The sequence below is a fragment of the Plasmodium malariae genome, assembly GCF_900090045.1.
Source record: "Plasmodium malariae genome assembly, chromosome: 9".
In the NCBI taxonomy this organism is placed as follows: Eukaryota; Apicomplexa; class Aconoidasida; order Haemosporida; family Plasmodiidae; genus Plasmodium; species Plasmodium malariae.
The window spans coordinates 1,730,199-1,745,724 of NC_041783.1; the positions used below are offsets into that span (position 1 = coordinate 1,730,199).

The window sequence follows — 15,526 nt, forward strand, 5'->3', positions numbered from 1 at the left end:
CATACACATGCATGTAAACAAAATATATGAGGGAGATAATAAAACATTATATATATATAATGCACACTGAATGGAAGAAATATGTAACTTAAAATATTTCTAATATATGTACTTATATGTGTATATATGCATAAGTATCATTTTTTTAAGCATACTTATTATATTGAATTCAAAAAATCTGCGATGTTGAAATTACAAATACAATAACGAAAAAAGTAAAATGCATGTTTAAATATATATATAAGGGATATGAAAGAAACAATTGGTAAATAATAAAACCTACTGATAAAAAATGTTAGAGCATATTTTTCATAATTGTTTTTGAAATATATATGCTTTCGCAATAATTAAAACAAAAATACAAATATACATATGTATATAATAATTTGGATCAAATTTATATCATTTTAAAATATGTTCACAAAAACTTTATTTAAAAAGCATAGGAAGATGGTATTCTAAAATATTAAAATCAAAAAAAAAAAAAAAATAAAATAATCTTTTTCACTTTTTTTTCAAATTGTATTTTAAATTTAAAAAATTTGTAGGTATAAATGTTTTTTTCCTACTATCGCTTCTTCATCTTTAATATGAAGTTATTATACTGCTCCTAAGAAGAGTAAGATGTGCAAGTATATATATATATATATGTACATGTTACAAGGGCTTGCACACACACTAATACTATGCATTTCGTAAAAATTATGTACAATTCATGTAAAAATACAACGCATAATTCATTACATTTTATATAAACTATAAAAAAATACCTCTAATGTCTTCAGTTTCATGCAACTCTCTGGAATATCTTGATAATTTAATTTTTGTTCTAAAAAATAGAAGAAAAACCGTATATCCATAAAAAATTTTCATAAAAATAATGGAGAATGATTGTATGTTATATATATATACATATAGTATTTATAGATATATAAATGAATAAGACAAAATAATTTTAAGCTTAGAAAAATTAGTATTACGATATTGATTCTTTTGCTTGTAGTAATCATTTTTTATTTTCTTGGTTAAAATATGACATTCATGCTCATAATATTTGTATTCTACTTCGTATTCAATCTGTTAAAAAGAAAAAAGGAAATGTAAACAACAAATAATAAACTTTAATACAATTAAACGAATTAGCTATAATATTTGTATTAAAAAAAGCAATTACTTGAAAGCGCGCATGGCTATTTCTAGGATAATTATAATTAAATGATCTTTTTGTAAAAAATCGAATATTGTTTAGAGATGTGTAATTTAACGTATCAAAGTAACCTGTTTTTTGAAGGGAATATACAGCCTATTAAAAATGGAGAAAAATATATTTTTTTAATATTATAATTATGTGGTACAATCAACTTGCATGGCTCATATTTTTTTTTCTTTTTTTTTGTCGGTAGAAATTATACAGCAAAGGGATATATATGTATATAAACACAAGCATGTATATATATACACATATACATATACACACATATATAAATGTATTCATATATATGTACGTGTACATGACTTAAAATTTTTTCGCTTTATGGTCCTAGGAAAACTGCTAAATATAAATGTGCGCAAATTCACAAAATAAATATACATAAATATATATATGTACATATACATAAATATATATATGTACATATACATGAATATATATATATATACGAACATATATATACACTACTATATATAAAGAATATGATAGAATAAAAAATAGAGATGCATATTATTACCTTAGGCTGCTCAAAATGACTTGATAAAAAGAAAATAATAAACATTATTAAAAATATGGAAACTTGAACGAAGGAATAATTTCGTTGACTATTATTATTAGAATTGTTGTTAGTGTTTGCATAAGTTCTATTAGTATTGACATTAGCTCTAAATTGTCTATTATTACATGTAGCAAAATTTATTCCAAAAAAACTACGGAAAAGATCTTCAGGAGTAAACGTTTCGTCATTATAATAATAATGAGTTGTTCTAAAAGTTTGATGATGGTGATCTGTCTCAGAATTATTATCATATTCATATCTTTTTTCTTTATTTATTAAATGTTGGAAAGCTTTAGAAACTTTCTTAAAAGCTTCTTCTGCTCCTTTTTCTTTATTTTTATCTGGGTGATATAACTTAGCTAATTTTTTGTAAGCGCTCTTAATAGTTTCATCATTACTATTTTTTGGTATACCCAGAATTTCGTAGTAATTATTTGTTCTCAAAATTTTTTCTAAACATTCATCTTTTGTTTTATGACGTTCATGTAAATTACCTTGATTATTTCTAAAAGTTGAATTATTATTATTATTATGTACTTCATTTTCTTTTCCTATATGTTCTGTTTTGTTCAATTCCTCTTCACATATTTTTAATTTTTCACTTATATCAATATCAGGGAACATTCTTTTGCATTTTAGTAATAAATTTTTTGCATGACTATAGTTCCCAACTTTCATATATTTTAAGGCTAAATTAAAACATTCATAAGCTTCTTCCTTATTCCCTATCATTTTGCGAATTTTTTATATATCTTTTGTTTGACTATATAGTATTTTTTATACTTTTTATACTTTTTACACTTTTTTCCTCTTTTACCTCTTCCACCTTTTTTCCTTTTTTTTTTTTTTTTTTTTTTTTCCCTTGCGTTATATATAAATCATTAACTTTTTTCAGTTACAGTCCTACTTTATTCTGTATTCTTGTAATTTTGCAATTCTAGCTTTTGCAAATGCCTACTTAAAAACATAACTGCATATATATATATTATTAATTTTGTTATTCCATTAATCAAAATTTGGGGAAATCGTACGTGGAAATATATGACATGGTATCAGTATGGTTATTATTGTGTACATGTATATGTGTATATATATATATATATTTACATGAACGTATCAAATTATTCTGACATAACTAGCAATTGAAAACACATAAAAAAAAAAAGTCTCCTTGTCCTTTTTCGTTCATTCGTTTCTTGTGTCCTCAATTTTGTGAAAATGTTTTCTTCCCTTTCTTGAATTATGTTGGCTACGTCTTTTTTTCAGCACACATATATATATGTAAATATATATATACGTACATATATATGTATATTCACATTTGTACATTTGTTACAGTCTTCTTATACCTCATACCCTCAGTTTCATACGCATTATGTATTTTGTTACTCTATTATTTTATACATATACGTATAAATATATATATATATATATATTTATTTATGTGTCATACGTGTCGAAAAAGAGTATTATGTCATCCTCTCTCCCACATGACGAAATGTAAGAAAAAAACAGATTAATGTAGCTCACGAGCTGGATTTGATATTCTAATTATAGTTATAGCTTTCATTTAGAGACACAATTATCTTGGCCTCTTCAGTAACACAAATATACATATATATACATTATATATGTATAAGTAATATTCCATAAGCCACTGAAGGAAAAATTAATTTAAACAGTACTTATAAATACCTGTAATTTTAATCCCCTTTCTTTTGTTTTAAAAAAAAAGTTAAATATAAAAAATATGAACAAGATACATAAAAAAGATAGGTAAGATAAAAAAAAAAAAAAAAAGAAAGAAACAGAAATACTTATTATATATGTTTTCTTGTACATAAATATTTATACATAATATAAATGTATTATGTATGTATATTCGTATAAAATCATATATATTATATAATTGTGAAAAAAGAAAAAATATTTAGTTTAAACAAGCAATTTTGCTATATAAAATATTTTAAAATTTTCATTTTTTTTTTTTTTTTTACAAACTTTCAATTATTTTAATAACATTTTTAGGATATCTTTCTTTTATTGTTCCAATATATATATTGTAAAATATAATTTCATTATTTTGCAAAAAAAAAAAGAAATTATATCAGTTTGTATTTTATAATTTTTTTTTTTTTTTTTTTCTTTTTATATATTTACCTCATAAAAATTTACTTTTTTTCTTATGAATTCTTTTTGCCAAATATTACAATAAAATTTTTTCTTTTTTTTATTCGGAACACGAAGGAAACCACGAAAAAAATGAAAGCATAAATAATTATGTAAAATAAGTAAATATATACCTCGATATATGGTAAGAATAAGTATTATTTACGCAATTATATAGTAAGTACTACATGTATAAGTATATATATGTAAAAGTAAACAATGTGATATATATTCGGATAATTAACACTACAGTGTTGCAATGTATTAAAAAACTGTATAATTTCATAACATATATTAATATATGACTTAAAAAAATACTAGTAATTTTTTTAAAAAGCAATATAAGGAAAATTTATATACGCAGATGTTACAAACTACTCAAATGCAATAACAAAGTGTCCATATATTATAACTAGCTTTGGCATTAATTGTATATGGTAGCAGTCGCTATTCGTATACAGTTCTGTATTATACGTATAAAGCATATATATGGAAAATATAAAACATAAAAAGGAAACGGAAACTCAGTAATCTCATGATTTATTATAAAAAATGTACATATATATATTGCAAACTATTATTACACTGTTCTAGCAAGATTGCTAATATATGATTATAATATGTATATAATATATATATAAACATATATATAATAACCGTTGCAATAACATCCAAGTTTTTGTATTAAAAATTAAAGAGATAAGAATATAGAAATGGGAAAGGGAAATAAGTAAAATTGAATATTTTGAGTATATTTTGTTTTACATATTTATGTATATTTTAAAATGGAAACATTATTCTTTATTCGTTGTTTTTTTTTTTTTTTTTTTGTATGACAGATAAAAGAAAAGAGAAAATAAGGAACTGCTTTTCACGTTTTTCTTGCATTCTTTTACAATGTTATTACAATGTATAAAATAAACCCTTATAAATATTTTTTTTCTTTTTCTTTTTCATTTTCTTTTTTTTTTTTTTTTTTGTTTTAAAGTATATATATCTTTAAGAGAACTATTTTTCTATCGAATGTTAAGGATAAAGAAAATTTGCATTAATCTATATTTTAAAGAATAATTTTTTTACTAGCATTCCTTTTAAGGCGAATTTAAAGATATTTTTTAATAAAATTTTATTTTACTTACAGAAGCACATAAATATATATATATATATATATATATACGTAGAAGGATGTACCAACAAAGGTGTTAATTCATTTTATTAAATAAAAAATTGTAAATTTTTTTTGTAACAGTTTTTAACCCTAACTTTAACTTATTGATATCTCCTTAATTTACAATTATGCATTGTCGCTCCTTTCACGAAAAAAATTTCGGTTTAATTTTAAAATGTATTTAAATTAAATTACGTTAAATTACATGAAATAAATTATAATAAAATAATATTGAAAAGAAGGGTGACTACAAATAAACAGCATAAATTTGCATATTTAAATTAATGTTTCTTTATACAAATTTCCGTGAAATAGTAGCATAAAATATTCGGGTGATCATGAAAATTTACACTTTTTACACCTTCAGATCTACAACGCGTGAAAAAGCTCGAGAATATTGAGAATGTGTTTTCCTTTTTCATTTATTTTTAAAATTATACTTGAAGGAAAATTTTTTCTTTGCCGGAATTACTGTTTCGGTTTTTTCTGGTTGTTTTTTTTGCTTTTTTTGCTTTTTTTGCCTTTTTTGCTTTTTTTGCTTTTTTTGCCTTTTTTGCTTTTTTTGCCTTTTTTGCTTTTTTTGCCTTTTTTGCTTTTTTTTTTTTTTTTTTGTGCCTTATATATTCCTTGTTTTACTTTTCTTTAATCTATTTGCCTTTTTTATATGTTGTTTTTTTTGACTTTTTTTCCCTTTTAAAAATTTTTCTTTATTTTAATAATTAACACAATTTAAGCATGCAACCATAAAAAGCAAAATTAAATTGGAACAGATTAACAACATTGAAATATAGGTAACTATTTTTTTTTTTTTTTTTTTTGCTTATAAGGATATTACTACTTCAAGATCGAAATATAAAAAAATGGGTAAGAGAAAAAGTAGTGTAATTAAATCAAAGATGTATTAGTCAACTTTTAATATTAGCATCTTCTATTTTTTGCTTTTTTTCCATTTTTCCCTTTTTTAAAAATTTTGATATTTATATGTACATGCTATTTTCTCATTTTTTTTGGTTTTTTAATTTAAAAAATTTTTTTAACTATTTTTTGCTTTTCCGAAAAAGCTAATAAAACAACTACTGGTTGCGCTCGTTACGTTTATGCTTAAAAATTTAAATGAACGTAAGTAGATAATCTGTAAAATTTCACAAAAAAAAAAAAAAAAAAAAAAAATCATTATATATATATATATATATACATATGTATACGTAAAATACACCGTGCAGCTTATATAGAAAATTTTTATAAATTAAGCTTCTTTAGGAACCACACTTTTTTTTTTTTTTTTTACAAGCTTTACACACAAGCAAGATTTTTTAAAAAAACTTTATTTTCCATAAAAATGTTATATATATAAGATACCAGTAAAAGTAATATCGATCAATATATTTCATGTAAAAAGAGGAAATTAAATAATAAAATTGAAGAAGTGTGTAATATATGTTTGTTATTAAAAAATATATTTTTAGAATTATATAATAAGATGTTTTTACACACTTTTATTATATGAAATGACAAGCTCTCCTTGTAATAGAGTTTATGTTACCCGCAACAGGGAATATATATTCGCTCAAACGCGAACACGTATATATATATATATATATATATGTACAAATTTACATATATACATATGTACATTGCACACATATATATGCCCGGGTTTATGGGCGCTGAATAAATGAAAATAATTATTATTGTATAGGAAAATAGTTAAATAGAAAAAAAAAGCAATGAATCAGCAAATGAACTACGTAAATTTAAAGTTTTATTTGTATATATTTTTTTGTTTTTGTTTTTTTTGTGATATTTGGACTTTTCCATTGCGACCTATGTTTTTATAATATGTGTAGATTCGTTAAAGGAGAGTCTATCTTAATTTTTTGGTGATGTGTATATATGTATGTATATATATAGGCATATATGAATACATTTCTGTTGGCCTGAAGTTAACGTTAAATATTTTTAATATGCACGTTATGAAAAAATAACTTCAAATGTACATGAACGTATATATCGAGATTCGAGACTGAACTACAATGTAATATGTTTCTGCACCGTTGAAATGGCGTCGCAGCAACAGAAATGAACCTAAATATATATTCACAGGGATTTACTACTTTTACATACACATACAAACTCAGAAACAAACACTCACACACATGTATACACTTCCTACCGCAGGTTTTGCGTGTTTCCATTTTGATATTTACAATTCGGTGTTTGTTTTACGGAAAAAAAATTTTTTTTTCGAAAACGTAATTACCTTTTTGATATATTCCATACCTATAAGCTATTTTTATTTATTTATTTTATTTCTAAGTTTTCTTTCCTTGTTTTCTTTCCATGCTCTCTTTCCATGCTTTCTTTCTTTATTTTTCTTCCATGTTTTCTTTCCATGTTTTCTTTCTATGTTTTTCTATTTTGTTAACTCTATGTTATACAAAATGTTGAACTCATTTTATGTTCTAACTTTAATATTAGCGAATTTTATATTTTACAAAAATTGCCACAACCAAAAATATTTAAAAGTGTTAGGGGTATATAATATTAAGTTAATCAAGAGAAGAAGTAGAATTTTGATAAATGGCACAATAGATAAGACAGAATACTTAGATGAAATAAAAGAGAGTTATAAACCCCTATTTGATGTTTATGAGATTTCAGCTAATTTTGAAAAACTAAAAATTTCAAAAGAGAAGGAAAAGAAAAAAAAAAAAAAGAAAAAAAAAAGAGAAGATATTAAAGAAGAGAAAAAGGAACAAAATAAAGAATCAAACGAACAGATACATTTTCTTGAGTTTTCTTTAAAAAATCCCCATGAACAGCGTGATATTTTAAAAGGAAGGAATCAGAACGATCCTCATAAATTAGGAAAACGAAATAAACATAGTGCTACATCTTCCGCGATAAATATTGGAATGAGAAATAATGATAATCATACGGATGTTATAAGTAAATCAAATGAATTTGATAGCTTAATTAAGGATAGAAATATAGGTTATGTTGACAACTTAGATAAAAAGGATATGCACGTAGAAGATATTGGCTCAAATGAAGAAGAAATATCAAAGCCATCTCGTACAGTAAGAGCAGAAGGACAAAATGAAGTGGATGTAAATGAAATGAAAGGGAAGTCAGCTGAAGGACAAGCTGGTGAAGTAATAAAACAGGAAGAACAAGGGAAAGAACACAACTTACATGCCAGAGAAAAGGAGGCAAATGAAAGACAAAATGAGAAAGAGAAAAAGCAAAATAAAGTTGATATACATAATGATAGAGGTGATAATCAAAATGGTGAGCATAGCAATCTCCATGATGAAGATCAAGAAGAAGAAGAAAATGAAAGCTCAGACGATGTTGATCAAAAAGATAAAAATTATGAATTAAATGAAGATGGAAAAGATATGAATGATGAAATAATATCACGGGAATTTAATAATTACACAATTGTAACAAATTCAAACGATTTGTTAAGTGACATTTCAGTGGATGCATCAGAAATTTCAAAACTTAGCATCGGAAACTTAAGTATACCATATAATGAAAAAAATAGAACTACTTATACTCACCAAAGACATATAGTACTTACCAATAAAGGAAATAAAAAATATAAGGTAGTTTTAATAACAAAAAATCCTAAATTCGTTGAAGCTGAAGAGGATGAAAACGAAGATGACGCTGAAAGAGAGGAAAATCCTAAACCAGTAGCAATTAAAACGGAAGAAGTAGCTGGAAAAGGAGAAGTGGCCAGAAAGGTAGAAGCTCCTGAGAAAGGAGAAGGAGCTGAGAATAGGGGAGCAACTGGGAAAGGGGGAACAAATGAGAAAGTGGAAGGAGCTGAGAATAGGGAAGAAGCTGAGAAACGGGGAGCAGTTGGAATTCCAAGTGCAATTCAAGAAACAAATTTTATTCAAAAGAAAAAGGGGGGAAAAGATGAACAGGATGAAAGTATTAAACATAGGAATTTATATGATGGAATGGGAACCCTTGATTTTAGCAAGGCTTACAAGAATAAAATAAGGAGTGAAAAGAGGAAAGAAGTAAGAGGCGATAGTAGCGGTGGTAGTGATAATAGTAGTACTAGCAGTAGCAGCTACAGTGCTAGTACTAACAGTAGTAGTAGTGGTAGAGGTGGAGCAGGGATGTTAAAACGTTTGCTCAACTTCTTATCATTTTCAAGTGATGAACATAAAGTAAAGAGCGATTCAGACCAAACCAAGGATAAAGAGAGTGCAAAAAAAAATGACAATAGTAAGGAAATGAATCCGGATGATGTAAACAGTATTTTAAGTGTAGACAAAGTGGTAGATCAATACCTCCTTAATCTGAAAAATGGTGATTCTTCAAATCAAGAACTAATATTTGTGCTGAGAGGAGATCTAGATTTACACTCCCCTTTCATGAAAAATGTTATAAAAAATGCGAATAATAAATTTGAGACATACATAAAAAAGAATTTTGAGGAAGTAGATAAAATATCTTATGATGTCTCTTCCCCAATAAATTTTTTATGTTTTTTTGTGCCAAATGTTTTTGATATGAATAATTACCATATACTAAAAGAGGCTTTAACAATATTATACAAAGAATTAGAAGAATATACAGAAAATTGGAGCTTCTCAAATATGTATGTAACATTTGACACAAACAATGATCATCTTTATAATAAGGACGATGGTATGAATTACACAAATGCTGGTCCTATAAAGGATGGAGAACATGCTGATACAAATAGAAAAGGGCAAGCTGGATTTGGACAAGAAGAAAAAGAAAAAAAGAAAGAGGAAGGGAAGAAAAAATATATTAAAAAAAAGAAAAACTTATATAATATAAAATATTCGTTCTTACGCAAGTTCTGGAGCATGGATCCCTTCATATCATTTGCACGAAAAATGAATAAAAGAAATTTCCGTGTCCAAAAAGAAATATTAAATTTCCTTCCAAAAGAATTAAGAGAATATTCTACATGGAATCTGTCTATTATACGAGTTTTTAATGCGTGGTTTTTAGCAGGATATGGAAATAAAAATGTAAAGGTATGTGTTATAGATTCAGGAGTAGATAAAAATCATATTGATTTAATGAAAAATATATATATTCCAGAATATACAGATAAATACGAAATGACAGAAGGCTTTTACGATTTTATGGTAAAGAATCCAACAGATTCATCAGGTCATGGGACACACGTTACAGGAATTATTGGAGGAGAAGTAAATGATTTAGGTATGGTTGGTGTAGCTCCTAATATTACACTAATATCTTTACGATTTATTGATGGAGCAAAATATGGAAGTAGCTTTCATGCTATTAAAGCTATAAATGTTTGTATATTAAATAAAGCACCAATTATTAATGCCAGCTGGGGTTCTAGTAAATATGATCCTAACATATATTTAGCTGTTCAGAGATTAAAATATACCTTTAATGGAAAAGGGACTGTTTTGGTATCAGCTGCAGGAAACGAAAATAAAAATAATGATGAACATCCTTTGTATCCCGCAAATTTTATGCTTCCCCATGTGTACAGGTACTCGAATGCTATTTCTTGATTTGTCGTGATATTTTGCTGTGTTCTCTCAAGTTTCACTATTATAATGAAAGCGCACTTTTTTTGTGTTGTTGCTGATGATGCTGTTGTTGTATCTTTTCGTATCATGCTTTTCAAGTACTCTATATCTATTGGTGTTTTATCTCATGATAGGATACCTTACTTTAAGGCATTTTACGACATGTTTATTATATTGTCCTTCTCCATCTCCCTTTTTTATTAAACCTCCATTTTACTTCACCAATTTTTTACTTCTCCCCCTTTCATTTCACCACTTCTCCCTGCAGCGTTGCGTCCATCAGCAAGAATTTCGAAATTTCTCCCTTTTCTAACTACGGGGTAAAGAGTGTTCACATACTTGCTCCAGGGCACCACATATATTCAACTACACCTAACAACTCATACAAAATAAACACAGGAACATCCATGGCAGCTCCTCATGTATGTGGAGTTAATGCATTAATATACTCAGTTTGTTACAACCAAGGATTTATTCCTTCAGCTGAGGAGGTGTTAGACATTATAACTAGGACATCTATCAAAGTTGTATCTCGAAGAAGGAAAACAATTAATGACAGTTTAGTAAATGCAGAAGCGGCTGTATTAACGACATTATTAGGAGGGTTATGGATGCAGATGGATTGCCATTTTGTTAAATTTAATTTAGATAAAGGGCAAAAAAAACATATACCTATTGTATTTTCAGCATATAAAAACGGAGTATATGAAACTGATATTGTTATAGCAGTTATGCCTACTGAAGAAAATTCTAATGTTTATGGTGAAATTTTAATACCTATAAAAATAGTAACTAATACAAAATTAGCAAATTTTAAAGAATCACCAAGATATGGAAAGAAAATGGATATTGATAGCAATGAAGCTAGTAATGATGAAGTGCTGTCTTATATATGTGAAAACGCTTTATATAATTTATACGAAACAGATAATTATTTTCTTATTACATCGTTAGCTTTGTTTTTTGTAGCATTTTTGTTAATTGTTGCAGGGACAATTTATATGACGAAAAAAATATATCATGATGAATACTGTAATGACGATAATGAACATAACTTTGAAAATTATAACGTGGCGGAGAAAAGACATATCTTACATGGTCCAAAATGTGAAGATCTTGAAAAAGAAAAGAAAGAACATATAGAAAAATTAAATAACCGTGTAAGATTTAGTATTATTAAAGGAAAAGATAGAAATTCTATTTTAATGAATGATGTACCAAAAAAACTGAAATTCGAAAACTGCGACTTAGTAAATAGATCGGCGTTAAGGCGTGGGGATACCAAAATTTCGGGAGATAAAAACGTTAACGAGACGCTAAACAAATTAGATGATATGTTCATGGAATAATTGAAACAGCAAGGGGCATTATCCGTAGCATGGCGCATTTGCCGATCAACATATTGTATGGATGTATTGATGAGTGTACGGTTTAGTGTACATGTGTGTGTTCATCCAAGAATATCATATACATATACTTTCGCACACTAAAAGTATGCGCAAATGGGTTGAAAATAAATTGGTATTGATTATAATTTCTGAACCCTTTTACTATATATATTATTACTAAAATGCAATTGTTTAATTTCCTCATAATTTGATATTATTTACCTCAAAAAGGATATTCGCATTGCTTAATTGTTTAGCTGCTTAAATCTTTGATAAACTAATTAATTGTTTAATTGTTTAATTGTTTAATTTTATTATTTTTTTTTTTTTTAATTTACACAACACTCAATATATTTAGTAGTACCTACAAATTTTTTGCTGCATTATCATAATAATATTTGTTTGAACCATCCTATATTTTTTCCTTATTAATTTATTATTTTTCTTTATTATTTTTCAGTATCATTGATTTCATTTAATTATTTCCTCTTTCCACTTTACCTTCGTTAAATTCATACACATATTATATTTATTTTGTAACCATTAATAACAATTTATTTTATAATGAATCGTAATAGCTTTTAATAAAAAGGTGGTTCAACATTTCGAAGTGAAGGTAATTAAATTAACACGTACGCATTATGTATAAATTTATAACTCAATAACATCATATGTAAGAATATATATATATATATATATATATATATATATATATAGTCGGGATACTAAATTCACTTTGTGCAAAATGTGCAAAACCTACAATGAACTTACAGGAAGTTTTACCATATAATCCTTAAAAATGAATTAAAATTTTTAATATCACTGCTTTAAAACAATTATTAACAACAAACATTAAAAAAAACAATAGCAAAAATATGGGCTACATATGAGTTTTACGTTATAATAAAATATAATGCTTTATTTATTATTGTTCCTCTTTTTATAAGATTGTATAGTATAAGGTAAAACAATAATATCACTTATCTTAAAAAAGAAAATTAAAATTAATATTACACAAATTTAAACTAAAAAACAAAAAAAAGAAATTACCACATAAATGCAGAAAATACAATTACATATTCCTTTATAACAACATCCTATATTTCTGAATTTATTAATTCTGAATAGAGTAGGCTCAATAAATATAATATAAAAATTCTCATAAAAATTATTATAATAATATACATAAAAACTACGTATAATTTAATATATTGATAATTAACATGTACGTACATTCTATTTATAATAAATGATTTCTTTTACAATATTCAACTTTACAATATACCAAAAGCTTTTAACTGCTACATTGATTATAATAAATTCTCCTTCAAAAAAATTATTTCAAAATTCAAAATACGTTAAAATAGAAATAATTTCTATATAATACATATATATATATATTTGTACAACACATATGAAGCAATAATGAATGGGGATTATACACCCCAATAGGAACAGTAGCTATTCACATTAGCACATATTATTAGATCCTATACAAATTTTTATTTCATATTTATGCAAAAGAATTGGTATACTTATAAATTGTTAAAGGGTGCACTGTACAAACCTTTTGTGCTAGGGTAAGGCAACGCGCGAAAGGTTATAAGAAGCAAGCTTCTAATTATCCTTTCCCCAATCAAAAATTAATGTGAAAATTGATAAGGTCTCAATTGAGACCATATCAGCTATCACGCTGATAAGAACAGGTACTACAAATTGATCTTAGCCAAGAGGCCGAGAAGGGGTAACTAATGTATATATAAAATTTTTATTATGTATATTTTTCCCTATGAAAGGTGTACCTATCAGTAAATTTTTTTTTTTTTCAGCTTTTCAGTAACGCATTTTTTTGCTTATCAATTTGGTGCGCACAAATATATACATGCATATATATATGCGCAATTTTTTATAGCTACTTTTTTGTTAGTTTACATGCAAGTAAAACTACCTAAAATAAATTTTCCCAACAGTATGATTTTTTTTTAAGAATATATTAAATCCTACATTTTTAATAACTTAAAAAAAAAATGTTCTGTATTTTTTTCCCTTTTGCAGAAAAAAAAAAATATAAATATATTTTACCCAAAAATAGTTGTTGAATGTATAGGTAAAAAAATGGTAGAAAGGCAACACATTTAATCAAGCATTATAATGAACTAGTCATGTTAAAATTAACCATGAGAATCACACAGCTAAGCACCATAACAAAGCAGAATAATAGAACATTTAATAAATTTCTGCCAAATTCATGCCCTTGGTCTTCCATGATAAGAAAGAGAAACTGATAAATCGTGCGCACTAACTATTAAAAATAGGATAGAAAGATGTGAAAAAAAAAAAAAAAAATATATATATATATATATATATATGAGTATTGAAAATGCAGAAAAATATATGTAATACAGTGTATACTTATTCATTTAGTATAAACATTTATATTATATACGTATGCGTATATAATATGTTATTCAATACTTTTGAACAATATGATGTGTGTATTCCAAATATCGAAAGAGTTGCTGAAAGGGTACAACAGGAAGGTAAGGATAAATAACTTCAGCAGATACGTAAATACATCTTGTTCAAAAGAAGGAATAAATAAAAAAGAGAAAAATGAATATATATTATCATTAGATGAAGCGTTGTATTTGTCTAAAGAAATGGGGATTAAGACCACAACAGAAATACAAAAAATAATCATGAGATCACCCCCTTTTTCTGCAGACACTAGCCCATTTGTTATTGAGAATTTTTTAAGTATAGTAAACAAGCAAAAAGATTCATTGGAAATAAATCGAATTGATGAAAAGATTAGAGAGCTAAAAATGGAAGACGAAGAAGAGAAAGAAAAAAAAAAGGAAGCTTTTTTAAATAGTACTGAAACAAGTGAATGCGCAAATAAATTAAGTGAGAGTATTATTAACAAGATTCTCACTGAAAATTTTAATAAAAAAAGGGGAAAAACATTTATTCATAATAACATGGAATGGTTAGAAGAATCAGAAGGTATAGGCACGAATAAAAGATCTTGTGCATATGTTTATATAAAAAGGGGTACAGGTGTTATCAAAATAAATAACCAAGAAGATTTATATATCCGCTGGCCTTATTTTTACAATAGAATGGATGTGGTAGAACCCTTTTATTTAACAAAAACAGCATGTGTATATGATGTATTTATAAAATTAAAAGGAGGAGGCATAAGCGGACAATCAAAAGCTGCTAGATTAGCAATAGGAAGGGCTTTAGTGAACGCGTGCCCATATATTTATGATGAACTAAAAGAACATGATATTTTGTACGAAGACATGAGACAGAAGTTTCCGAAAATGCCTGGAAGGAAAAAATCAAGGGCTATGAAGCAGTGGTCAAAAAGGTAAATTGTCAGCACGTTCTCCTTTGTCGGTGTTTTAGTATACCCGATTTTTAACAAGAAAATTATGTTGCTATAATGAAAGGTATGAT

General features: G+C 25.9%; 3 protein-coding genes and 1 non-coding gene across 4 annotated transcripts; 2 read left to right on the top strand and 2 right to left on the bottom strand.

Annotated features, from left to right (window-relative positions):
* Nucleotides 1–568: 568 nt before the first annotated feature.
* On the bottom strand, nucleotides 569–2,501 carry PmUG01_09046100 (DnaJ protein, putative; the record flags this gene model as incomplete). The annotated part of the gene is made up of 5 exons (XM_029005167.1): nucleotides 569–610; nucleotides 771–829; nucleotides 981–1,077; nucleotides 1,175–1,303; nucleotides 1,728–2,501. The coding sequence occupies 5 exons, from the start codon at nucleotides 2,499–2,501 to the stop codon at nucleotides 569–571; spliced, it is 1,101 nt and encodes a 366-aa protein (XP_028861783.1).
* A 5,046-nt stretch (nucleotides 2,502–7,547) lies between these two features.
* Nucleotides 7,548–12,022, top strand: SUB2 (subtilisin-like protease 2, putative; the record flags this gene model as incomplete). Its single annotated transcript, XM_029005168.1, has 2 exons — nucleotides 7,548–10,633; nucleotides 10,942–12,022. 2 exons carry the CDS (start codon nucleotides 7,548–7,550, stop codon nucleotides 12,020–12,022), a joined length of 4,167 nt encoding a protein of 1,388 aa, XP_028861784.1.
* A 1,586-nt stretch (nucleotides 12,023–13,608) lies between these two features.
* PmUG01_09046300 lies at nucleotides 13,609–13,807 on the bottom strand. The gene has a single exon (XR_003751945.1). It is a non-coding gene; the product is annotated as an uncharacterized ncRNA (small nuclear RNA).
* Nucleotides 13,808–14,547: 740 nt separating this feature from the next.
* PmUG01_09046400 (mitochondrial ribosomal protein S9 precursor, putative) lies at nucleotides 14,548–15,441 on the top strand (the record flags this gene model as incomplete). Its single annotated transcript, XM_029005169.1, has 1 exon — nucleotides 14,548–15,441. One exon carries the CDS (start codon nucleotides 14,548–14,550, stop codon nucleotides 15,439–15,441), a length of 894 nt encoding a protein of 297 aa, XP_028861785.1.
* Nucleotides 15,442–15,526: the final 85 nt, after the last annotated feature.